At 35.7% G+C, this 11,185-nt stretch overlaps 3 protein-coding genes across 4 annotated transcripts; all 3 read left to right on the forward strand.

The window, feature by feature from the left end:
• The first annotated feature begins 262 nt into the window (after positions 1-262).
• On the forward strand, positions 263-3,104 carry LOC105210699 (uncharacterized). Of its 2 annotated transcripts, none has more exons than XM_011181816.3 (4): positions 263-416; positions 2,074-2,258; positions 2,322-2,506; positions 2,578-3,104. In XM_011181816.3, exons 1-4 carry the CDS (start codon positions 410-412, stop codon positions 2,990-2,992), a joined length of 792 nt encoding a protein of 263 aa, XP_011180118.2. In that variant the 5' UTR covers positions 263-409; the 3' UTR covers positions 2,993-3,104. The 2 variants fall into 2 exon arrangements, with proteins under 2 accessions (XP_011180118.2, XP_011180116.2); XM_011181814.3 differs by lacking the exon at positions 263-416 and adding an exon at positions 1,220-1,331.
• Positions 3,105-4,061: 957 nt separating this feature from the next.
• Positions 4,062-5,500, forward strand: LOC105210701 (uncharacterized). The gene is made up of 4 exons (XM_011181817.3): positions 4,062-4,257; positions 4,317-4,486; positions 4,567-4,757; positions 4,826-5,500. Exons 1-4 carry the CDS (start codon positions 4,212-4,214, stop codon positions 5,256-5,258), a joined length of 840 nt encoding a protein of 279 aa, XP_011180119.2. The 5' UTR covers positions 4,062-4,211; the 3' UTR covers positions 5,259-5,500.
• Positions 5,501-6,879: 1,379 nt separating this feature from the next.
• On the forward strand, positions 6,880-8,366 carry LOC105210693 (uncharacterized). The gene is made up of 4 exons (XM_011181804.3): positions 6,880-7,047; positions 7,121-7,284; positions 7,468-7,652; positions 7,741-8,366. The coding sequence occupies exons 1-4, from the start codon at positions 7,032-7,034 to the stop codon at positions 8,174-8,176; spliced, it is 801 nt and encodes a 266-aa protein (XP_011180106.1). The 5' UTR covers positions 6,880-7,031; the 3' UTR covers positions 8,177-8,366.
• The last annotated feature ends 2,819 nt before the right edge of the window (positions 8,367-11,185 follow it).

An 11,185-nucleotide genomic window follows, 5' to 3' on the forward strand; every position in this document is an offset into this window, starting at 1 on the left:
TATATCTTCTAGGTTTTTGTTCTTATTGATTTATTTCAGCTCTTATTAATCCTAAGGCACTAAGAAAGAAGCCTAAAGCGTCTAAGAGAGAAGACTTCTTTGATGAATACAATTGAGAAGGATCTCGAAATTTCGATGCAAATTTGAATTGTAAAACAATTGGATATTCTAGCGTTTCAAGATCTAACTTCAATTGTTTAAAAATAATAGAAAACTTATTTGAACACCCTTAACGTTATATGAATTATTTTGTTCTTGTTAAAAATAAAAAAAGAACTATGTCAATTATGAGTTATAATTTTTTAAATACAATTGAATATTCCTTGAAGAGTAATATAAAAATCTGTTATCAGCTTTTTTATACTATTTTATATAAACTTATTTTTAGTAAAGTCCACGAATCATCGCAATGGAGGGTGAGTTGTTAGTGAAATAAAAATGTGAAAAAAATGCTAGGGAAGTATTGTGGTAGGAATGCTTTTAAGCTTTTGGGGACTTCGAAGTGTCCTTTAAGGGTTCTTAAATATGGAACAATCGAAGCAGAAACTGTTTCCACCAATTAGTCTAATGCAGAATCTATAGAGAAAGTATATTTCTAGAAGAGATCGATCAACATTTTAGCAACTATTTTCTGGAAACACTTCATCGGCTCCTACTGCAGCGGAGAAAGATGTCAGATTAAGACAATGTTCGAGTTAATGGTATTGGCTAATTGTGGTCCTGAATTCGACCTGAGTTAATTTTGATGAAAGCTTCATTAAGTCTATGCTATAAGACAACCAAGTGGATACTTTTCTATTGAAAATAAACTTTTATATATAGAAAATTACCTAGTTACCTCCGCCATGACTTAGCGATTAATCGCCATATTGATGTATACTAATTTACGACGAAGTAGTAGATTTGATTACGTATACACGCATATACAGTTAAGGAGCCAAAGTATAAAAGAAGGAAAAACAATAAATTGTCTAAACTGCCAATGAATATTGGAAAAGGGATGTGCGTGCGAAAATCTGTTGCGTGAGCATATGACTGCGGGAGGCTAATTGCACTGAACATACACACATTCTTATAAATATATAAAGGTTTGCTTTTGCTTCCACAGGTGACCTACTTTGGCGGTTTGATTTTGCCGTTATTTTCGCTGAATCCATTGATTGCATTGCGTGAGGTCTTTTCACTAGTTAGAGCTCTTGCTAAGCGTCAGTTCGATTTTGTTTGTGGCAGCGATATGTTTTCAAAGAAATTAACGAAATACGACCGCGAAGTGTTGAGGGCGCAAAGACGCGAAACACAGTTGATAACAGCGCGGGCGAGAGCGGATAAAAGTAATTTAATTAAATATATTTTTAGATTTTAATAGGTTCAGCAGAAGAAAAAATTAGTCAAATAGTGAAAGCTTCAAGGAATAAGCGTTCATAATATTTTAATTATAAAATTAGGATCATTGGAATAAATGAATTTAAAAATTGTTCAACATGAAGTGAATGAAAAAGCTCCAACAAAGTGAAAGCTCTTAAGTTGATACACTTGATAGTGAAAGCTCCGTAAAAGATTAAAGAATAAAAATTCTGATTGTGAAAGAAATAAAAATACAATCTTGAAGACATGAATTATTGAAAAGATTTTAGCTGACTTGTAAACGAAATCAAAAAATTCCAAAAAAAAAAAATGATCCACAAAGCTTGAAAGAAAGTCTATATACAGCAGTTTTCCGAAATAACGAACACATTAGGTCAGGCCTGTTCGGTACATCGAATTTTTCGTTAATTCAAGTACTCACTTAGAGGCATGTTTTTCAATAAAAATGAGTTAAATATCCGTAAATTGCATTTAGATAAAATGTTTTATTAATTATTTGTTAAAAAACTTCTATTTGGTGCTGATCAATAATTTTAAGCTTTATTGTAAAATTCAAAATTTTTTCAATTTGCACATTTCTTTTGACTTTTTTTCAAGTTTTATTTTTAATTTTGGTTCGATGTTATTTGATTTTTTCTTTTTCTTCATATGTCTTCTTCATGTTTGTACACATTTAAAAATCCCCGACTTTTTACCTTATCTCACTAGGCTTTATTTATGTGGTGAATCCGCCTGAAATTCCACGTGTTGCCTTCGGATCTGGTATGGAGCGTATTACGTTGCCTATGACCGGACCTGGCCTATCGTCATTTATGCGAAAAATACAAGGTGAAGTGCGTGATTTTCCTGGTCCTTTCGAGTATGTGGATACCAAGGAGGCTTTAGACAAGAAAGTGAGCAGTGAAATGAATACTCTTCTACACTATTTTCTGAAATCAATTTCAATCAACTTTTAGTACCCATCTGCGTATGGCTATTCATCGTTTGTTAGTAAACTGCCGCGCCTACCGCCCACTGAAATATCACGCTTTCCACCAATAGGCGCCTATGATGTCGAACCGCCAAAGAAAACCAAACAAGCCGCACGTCCATTTAATATTGGAACGAAACGTGATCAAATAAAGAAACTGGTGACACCATGGTGAGTGCAAATGATTAACGGTTCATCTTTACTTTTGTAATAATAACAATTTTCTTCATTGGGCTCCACAGTCCCGCCGATTATGCGGTCGACAAACGTCAAGCCAGCCTAAAGATCTGCTCTGCTTTCGGCTCTCGTCGCGTCATTTGGCCCGCCGTTGCCGTTATTTGCACACCCGTGAATGTCGCAAAATGTTCCAAGTGCAATAAGACTCCGATCGGCGATTATTTCCATCAATTCCAATTGAATTTGGATATGTGTCGACGTTGTATGAATAAGCAATTGAAAATGTTGAAACGCTGTTCAACCGATCTCTTCTATCGCGCACGCATGCGTAGCGAATTGAGTCAATATCAACCGGTGCGCTATTGTGACTTCTTTCATGATCATCAAGGCACGACGTCAGCCATTCAACATTTACCCACATCGACATTGCGTTATAAAATCAAAACGGAAAATTATATTTACATGTTTAAGAAGCGTTAAGGGAGGTGGAGTAAACGAATTGGAATTGTGTTCTTAATCTTTTATAAAGAATTTGGGAAAGCACTATGTGGCAATAAAGGCATTTTTTGTGCTTTATAAATGCAATTAATAATTTTCTTTACTTTTCCAGCTGTAGGCACATCAAGAGTAAAAGCTCAGCACTCAAATTAATTGTTTATGATTAGTTTTAAAATCTTCATCAAATATGTTTAGAAAAAGTGAAAGCTCTTCTAAAGAGCTTTTGAATAGTAAGGCTCAAATAATGTTAACTGCTTTTTATAAAGCTAAAATTCACTCCGTAGAGAAGCATTGACAACTGAAACCACACGAAAAGTGAAAGCTCAACAATCAAATTAATCGCTTATGATTAGTTTCAGAAACTTCACCAAAACAAGTTTAAAAAAATGAAAGCTCTCCAAAAGAGCTTTTAAACAGTACTATAATGCTTAAATTATTTTAAATGCTTCATATAAGTTTATATTCAACCAGTTGGGATGCATTTACAACTGAATAATGCAATGAGAGAAAGTTTTTCATTCAATGAGTGATTGGAGCTTTATTGAGCTTTCATACACATTTTATTTACAAATATTATATTAGATTGGCAAGTATCTCCAATATCTTTATATATACAAAACGAAGCTACGCATGATTAGTTTGGATATTGCGTTCAACAGTTATAAACGTGTAAACATAGAGTTCACTAACGCCGAAATTCGCGTTATTTTAAAGGTAAATCCGCTCGAGAAACGTTCCGTAAGATTTATGGTGTTTTGTGGGATGGTACTCTATCACTTCGCGGATATTTGAACTAAATCCGATCACTGTAACACTTTTTATCAAGCATTGAATAAAGAGCAAAAAAGCGGAAGGGTTCAGATATTATTTTTTTATATTCGTATTTTTTAATAATCTCTCTGCAAATGTCATTGGAGATGCGTGTCCAGATCTAATTATTTTATATTCCTCTAATCTTATTCTTTCTTTTATACGTTGTATGAATGTATGTGTATATTTATTTGAAATCTGGCAACTCCCAACCAATCAACCTTCACCAAAGTTACAAAATTAAAAATCAAATTTGAATTGCGTTTTCGTTTGCTTGGCTTACAAGAAGATTTTCTAATTTCTGGTCTTACAAATTTCGCACATTTTGGAGCAATTATTTTTTTATAAATTCAGCAGAAAATTTGAGTGACCAACCTTTTTAAAACGTTCAATGTTTTCGGTGGAAGCGGCACTAGAACTAGAAAACGAAATAAATAGTAAAAGCTTTATTTTCAAGATAACCTAAAACTGAGCTACTAATATTAATCGTCATTAGCATTTCCATATGTCGTCGGTGAGTTCAAAAAACCGCATATTGGTTTCGGCTCTGGCACGGAACGTTTCCCACGCAAATCGACTATCGATAAAAGTAGAAAAGTTAGAATGAAATTCAATATAAAGGAACAAGTTGAGAGCGAACCTTATAAATATGGCTTGTTGCATAATGTAATATTATAGATATATTGTATATATTATAGATATAACGGTATAAGTTTATACGATATGTAAGTTTTTTCCCCATTTAGTACCCCTCAAATCGTGGTTACACCGCTATGGTTAATCGTTCGCCGCGCTTCAAGATACCACCCGAATCAAAGTATCCCGCACCGAATGCTTACGATTACGTACGACCAGAAGCCGATGTGAAAATATGTTATCCATTCAATTCAAGCGATACTAGATTTAGGTTGCAATTAGGCAAACAGATTGGACCATCGTAATAGAACTGTGATGTATTGGAGTAGAGATCTTGTAAAAATTTAATTCATTACTCTCTATTCGCAGGCCCAGCGATTACTATCACTACCGTCGACGCGTCGAGCCAGTCGAGATGGCATTCGGTAAACAACGTTTCGTAATACCAGCCTACTCCGTCTTCTGTGGAGCTGAAAATAAGTCGCGATGTTTTAAATGTCAAACACAACCAGAGGGTGATTACTATCACAATTTCGACCACAATTTGGACCTTTGTCGGCCATGTATGAATGCGGAAATAGAAGAGTTGAATAATTGTAAATACGAGCGTTTGAAACGTTCGAATCGGCTGCGTGCATTGGGTAAATACAAACCGGCGCGTTGGTGTGATTTCTTTCACAAGCATTACTCCGGTGACTTGTCGGTGGACAAATATCCACGCACTGTTCTACGTTTGAAAACTAGAGTCGAAAACTATCTGCAGACATATGATACCATGCACAAATGGTATGTCCAATACTAAAGATCGGTTAAACAACGAAGCATAAAGTTTGAAAAGGCTGCGAAAATTAAACAAAAAAAAATAAATATATTAAACAAAATTTCAAAAAAAAAAAATTTAACGCGAAAATATTACAACACAAAATTATAAGAAATAAATATTAATATGAAACTAGTAAAAAATAAAATTATAAAACAGAATAAATTGAAAAAAAAAAATGTATTCAACGAAAGTAAAATTGTATTACAAGCCAATAAAATTACTTTAATACAGCGATTTTTGTGTCTAATTCCTGTTGAGGTATGAGATTTCAAATTTCCGAAAGGTGAGAAACATAAACGAATCATATATATATCAAAGGGGAACCCTTAAATTCATCACGAATCCACTAAGATAATTATTTCCGATACCAGATAATTACCCTGGATAGATGGATAGAAGACTTGCAAAAACGAGTGAGAAGGAAGTGACTGAAATGATTCTACCTGGCTTTCCAGACATCTTCTTGAACACCTATATCTAGAAAGACTTTTCGACTGCGCAAACAGTGCCAATTTCGCTTTGCTTCGCTTTTTTTTGCTAGTCAAGAATACATCAAATAAAGATGTACTGGCACTCAGTCCATTAATAACGAAACGAGAGGTCTTTTAAGATCATCAATCACAGACATTTCCTGGAATCGTATCGAATTATTTTTTTGTTTTGTGGTGTTGGACTCTTCATTAACTTACATTTTACGAGCTTTTGGCTTTGAATTCTGTTTCTTCCTTCAGCCCCAGAAACTCTGCAAGAATGTATAAATCTGAATTATCGTGTAACAAAATATAAATATTAAATTCTTACGTTAAGTTAACCCTTCTCTATGGTTGCGAAACATGGAATCTCGCTGACCTCGATATTCAAAAGCTGCAAGTTTTCACAAACCCATGGCTTCGGAACATTTTCTTGCCCGTCACCGTCTCTAACACGGACTTATGGTCACGCACAAACCAAACATCGCCCTGGGCCGAAATCCTCAAATGAAAATGGGACTGACTCACCCATGTTCCATATACAAATCAACCGGAACAATATCAACTGGAATCCAAAAGGTAGCCGAAGAAAAAGCCAACGCGCTTTAAACTGGAGAATAAATTTGAACATCGAAATATCTAAGATCCAAAAAGTTGGAGTCAAATAAAGAGGCTAGTACATGATCGTAATAAATGGAGGAATCTCATTGTGGCTCTTGGCTCCCCCGCACAACTATAGAATATTGTTGTTCTCTTAGTAATCGAAGCTCCATTTGGTGACGAATAACCAAGTATTACCACATATTACTTCTCACTGCTACTACGGAATTATCCGGAAGTCACAACGATTTTATCGAGACTACCTCGGTAACCTTGGAAAAAAATATTTATTTTACCATAATTTCATTACAGCCTCGTTTTGACCACGATACTGGTGGTTTCTAAAGAAAAGAGTGTGCCAGCTACAGATGCACTAAATTATGAAGATCAGTGGTTGGAAAAAAGTTTCTAGGAGTAAAAATACTAAGCCGAACAACTTTCATTTTACAACTTTCTTGAACACTGTAGTTTCTTTTTAAACACTTTTCTCATTTTCTGTTTGAAGTTTCTCGAAAATTAAAATCAACAAAATGCATCAGTACAAATTTCGATTTTGGCTCAGACAGTCATTGAAGAATAGATGCGGTTTCTTTTCGCTCTTAGCCGCGATTTTTTTGTACATTTTTTATAAATATTTTTTAGATTTTTTTATAACAAAAAAAAATTGTGTGTATCCCAGAAAATGTATGAAACTAAAGGTAGTAAATTTCGTAATTTGTCTAAATCGTTATGCTCTCAAATCACATTTACTTGTATTGCATATTTTTGCAGAAAACTTTGAATACGTTGTTGAATTACCTAAAACACCAAAAGTTGCCTTTGGTACTAAAGTAGAACGAATGAGTACGAATATGTGGCCCTATACATCGAGTATGGGAAGCAATGAATCTTATTCATCAATAACGTCCGCAACGTTTAGCAGTTTATACAAAGAGGTGAGACGATATATGTAGATATAAATATAGAGAAGGAGAACAAGAGTGGCGAATCGGGTCTGTGGGGATTGGATCATGTTAATGTGTTAATCTTGTATAGTATCCCAAGCATGGTCTAAAATATGGATATATGGTTCTGATATCGCTGAAGATAATCAAATTTAACAAATATTTTTTCACCAGTGTCCCTCGAAGTACGGCTGTTCACCGCTCGTCAGTCAAACGCCACGTTTTTCCTCACGTAAACAGGATAGAAATCCGCCCGTAGGTAAATACATTACTGAATATGACAAATCAATAAAGCCATGTAAGAAACCCTTTAATGTTGGAGCGGCCTTAAGGAAGGAGCCGAAATTTCTGACACCCGCGTAAGTGTCACTTACTGCCTAATACTTAACTCACACCAATATTCAATATCGGTATCACTCATTCTCTCTCTCTCTTTCATTTATCCAGTCCAACCACCTATCCATATCACATAAAAATACCCGATCCACTCAACTATTGTCTCGCCTTCGGCACACGTCGTATAATATGGCCAGCCGTGGCGACTTTATGCAGCGCTAGAAACTATATGAAATGCTTTCGTTGCCAAAAACAAACCGATAGTGATTACTATCACAATTTCAATACGAACTTAGACATTTGTAGACTCTGTTTGAAGACGGAATTGAGGGAACTGCGACATTGTAAGATGGATGATTACAAACGCAAACGAAAGTTGAAGGAGTGGAGTGAATTTAAGTTGGTGCGCCATTGCAGCTTCTATCATTCGCATAGAAATGGAAAAATGATATTAACGTTACTTCCAAAAACGGAACTGCATTTAAAATTAAAAGTCGAGAACTATTTATATCCATACTATCCGGTGTGGGATAAGCGTTTTATATGAGCGATGTTGTGGGAAGAATGCGTGAGTCATGAGAATAGACGCTCACCTTTGGAATATTTCTGTATTTATATAGGTCTACAAAGTATGGTATGCCATAAAAAATTACAAAATTAAAAAAAAACAACAACAACAACAAAAATATATAATAAAGAAAAAATAAATTACGACAATGTAATATATTCTCTTAAAATTGTTGTTTTATTTGTGATTTAAACATGTGCAGCTTTCTTAAGAATTTGTTGCAGCTTTTATAAGATGAGACTTAAGAGAAGACAACGAATAAGTGCCTCTATTCTTTGCGAAATTACGCTAGCTATACATCCCAAGTGCAGATAGGTCCTGTTTCCATTGGATACGTGGGCATCCTTGCTTCCGTTGTCTACGTATGGCTCTCGAAACGAAGGAGGTTTTCGCGGAAGTATCGTCTTCCATGCGTACAACATGACCCAACCGTTAGATGGCTTCAACAACAATTAATTGAGGCTTAGCGGTACAGGAGGGTTTGGATAACCGCTACAACAACAACAACCCAAGGAACTCATTCGTTGTATTCATGATCTCATTCAGTTCAAGGTTCCATCTTCTTCGGTACTCTTCGCACACGTGGACGGCTTTAAAGATCTTGCGGAGGAGAGTTCTATCGAATGATCCAAGTACCTTCGCATCTCAGGTTGCCATCGTCCATGTTTCTACGCCTTTTAATACAACGAGAATGACGAGAGGCTTATAGAGCGTAAGTTTTGTTCGTCGACAGAGGGATTTGCTTTGCAATATTAAAACTAACCACATTTAGACAACCAGAACACAGCAGTATATGATGGTATGGCATCAGTACAGATGAAGAGCTTAGATTGAAATAATAGAACCGAGTTACAATTGGTTCTTGGCTTTCCAATCATAATCTTGATATTTTCTATACATACAGAACTGTGACATTAATGCCTGGACATCACGGATAGGAAGACAGTTAAGTGCTTTGGTATCACTGTGGTATGTCACCACTATATTTATAAGAGTCAGAAGAAGCATGGAGCTTCAACTTGGAGCTGGTGTCGGATAATCTCTCCGAGAAAGCTTTATCTTCTTTCAAATTGCACTTTAACCTGATGGAGTCATTCAAGTGAGATATTCGAATCAGAAGACAAGCCGTGTAGACTGTAAGTTTATAATAGAAGCTGAGCTTCATTTCAACCATCTCCAAATGACAGCGAAATTTCAGAATACCTTTTTATTGCAAAGTTAGGACATTACTGCCGAGGTACGACCGCTAAATATTTTTTGATCGGTAAGACCTTTGGTTTGAGGTTACAACTTCTAATTACTCCACCTGAGCTAGATACCTCAGCTCTCCGCATAAATTTGCTTTAAAGTAACAGAAAGTGTAGAGTTCTTAAATTATGTTTCAAAAATCCAGTCTAAATTTAAAATAGAAAACAACAACACCAAAACCTTACTTGTTATCACTTTCGCTTAGCAAACGCAAACACCAAATATTAATCTTCTTGGTCAGTAGGTAGCCGCCTTAAGATATTCTCCTTCGCTGCTTAGCGGGTTTAGAAACTCACATCAGCGTAGCTAAAGCTTGCGGCTTACGGAAAACCATGTGCAAAGTATGCAGTTTTTCCAAATGGTTGCTGCAGCTCAAGGCGTACGCATATCTAAAAATGCAACAGCTCCAAGCTGAGAAGCTGAGCTTCGTTGGTTGCGCTTGTAGGTGTCAACCGAAATGAAAAAAATGCCAACTAAAGTGAACTTCATGTAGCCGTATAATAAATTCATGATGTTGGACAATTTATACACTTCACAGAAAGGCGCTATCGTCAGCAGAAGAGTAGCTACTACGCCCGAAGTAGTTGAAGAGCTGCATATGTGTGGATATGTGTGCGTGGGTGGTAGCCGTGTAGAAATTGGCTACAGTCCGCAGCGTAAGACAGTCAAGTTGCTAACAATTAAGCTGACCAAGCGTATGCACTGTGTTGTTGGCTGGTGGCGATACAGCTGCTGGAAACTTGAATTTGAATTTTCGCTGAGCTTAGTTCCTTCCGGTGCGGTGCATACACTGGCGGACGCGGTGCGTCTGCTGTATCTTGTGAAACTATGAATATATGCACACATAAGGTATGCTTTTACATAGTGTACTGGTATTTGTATAGATTGTGGAATGACATTTTCGGGATCCCTGTGTTTTTTTTTAATAATTTTCTGCATTAAGTTTATTAAAGTAAGTTTATATTATTATTACAAATTTCAGTTTTTGGTTGGAATTAAATTTACGGGATCCCGAAATTTCGGGATTGAGTTTGTATTGTGTTTTTTTATTATTATATTGTGAGTAAATAGTAAAAAATATGATTGTGAGTGTAATTTTAGTCCTACACTGTTTTCTTTTACAAATTCATTTACTTTAATGTTTTCGAAATTTTTCGGTATCCCCGAATTTAGGGATTATAGATTGCTTTTTAATGTTTTACTCAAAAATGCAAATATTTTAAATCATGTACTTCTCATCTTAACTCATTCAGAAACTAACGAAAAAATTTCGGCATGCCGAAGTTTCGGAATTAACAATCTGTGTCGCTATTTGATGTTTTCATACATACGCCGTCTAGTAGCTGCTAGTTCCCACGCTTGACTTTTACATTTTCCACATTTTCCTTTCCTTCTTACCATACGAAATTCAGGATTAGTCGCTGACCACAGCTTTTCGAAAAAAAAAAATCTCACACAAAGAGATACATACATAGCTATTTGTGTATATTTCAGCCTTCCGAAACTGAAATGAAATTAATAGCGAAAAAATTTGCTTGCTGTCCGCCCACGCCGAAAAAAGAGGTACAAAACCAAAATGAGTCAGTGAGAGTGTTTTAAATCCTTTTTCGCCTTCACTTTCTGTCATTCAAATTAGTAGCTACTCACACAAAGTGAGTGAAAAATGCGTTAAATGTGTGTGGGTGTGCAGTGATTTACGATGCTGCTAAGCGGTGCGTGCAAACCACTTCAATGTGTTTT

This window comes from Zeugodacus cucurbitae, chromosome 6 (assembly GCF_028554725.1).
Source record: "Zeugodacus cucurbitae isolate PBARC_wt_2022May chromosome 6, idZeuCucr1.2, whole genome shotgun sequence".
Classification (NCBI taxonomy): Eukaryota; Metazoa; Arthropoda; class Insecta; order Diptera; family Tephritidae; genus Zeugodacus; species Zeugodacus cucurbitae.

Coding starts and splice junctions, on each gene's coding strand:
- LOC105210699 (XM_011181814.3), top strand. CDS start 1,235: ATGTTTTCAAAGAAATTAACGAAATACGACCGCGAAGTGTTGAGGGCG. Junction 2,259..2,321: donor AGGAGGCTTTAGACAAGAAA/GTGAGCAGTGAA, acceptor ATCAACTTTTAG/TACCCATCTGCGTATGGCTA. Junction 2,507..2,577: donor AAGAAACTGGTGACACCATG/GTGAGTGCAAAT, acceptor TGGGCTCCACAG/TCCCGCCGATTATGCGGTCG.
- LOC105210701 (XM_011181817.3), top strand. CDS start 4,212: ATGTTTTCGGTGGAAGCGGCACTAGAACTAGAAAACGAAATAAATA. Junction 4,258..4,316: donor ACTAGAAAACGAAATAAATA/GTAAAAGCTTTA, acceptor AATCGTCATTAG/CATTTCCATATGTCGTCGGT. Junction 4,487..4,566: donor AATATGGCTTGTTGCATAAT/GTAATATTATAG, acceptor TTCCCCATTTAG/TACCCCTCAAATCGTGGTTA.
- LOC105210693 (XM_011181804.3), top strand. Junction 7,285..7,467: donor TTAGCAGTTTATACAAAGAG/GTGAGACGATAT, acceptor TTTTTTCACCAG/TGTCCCTCGAAGTACGGCTG. Junction 7,653..7,740: donor CCGAAATTTCTGACACCCGC/GTAAGTGTCACT, acceptor TCATTTATCCAG/TCCAACCACCTATCCATATC.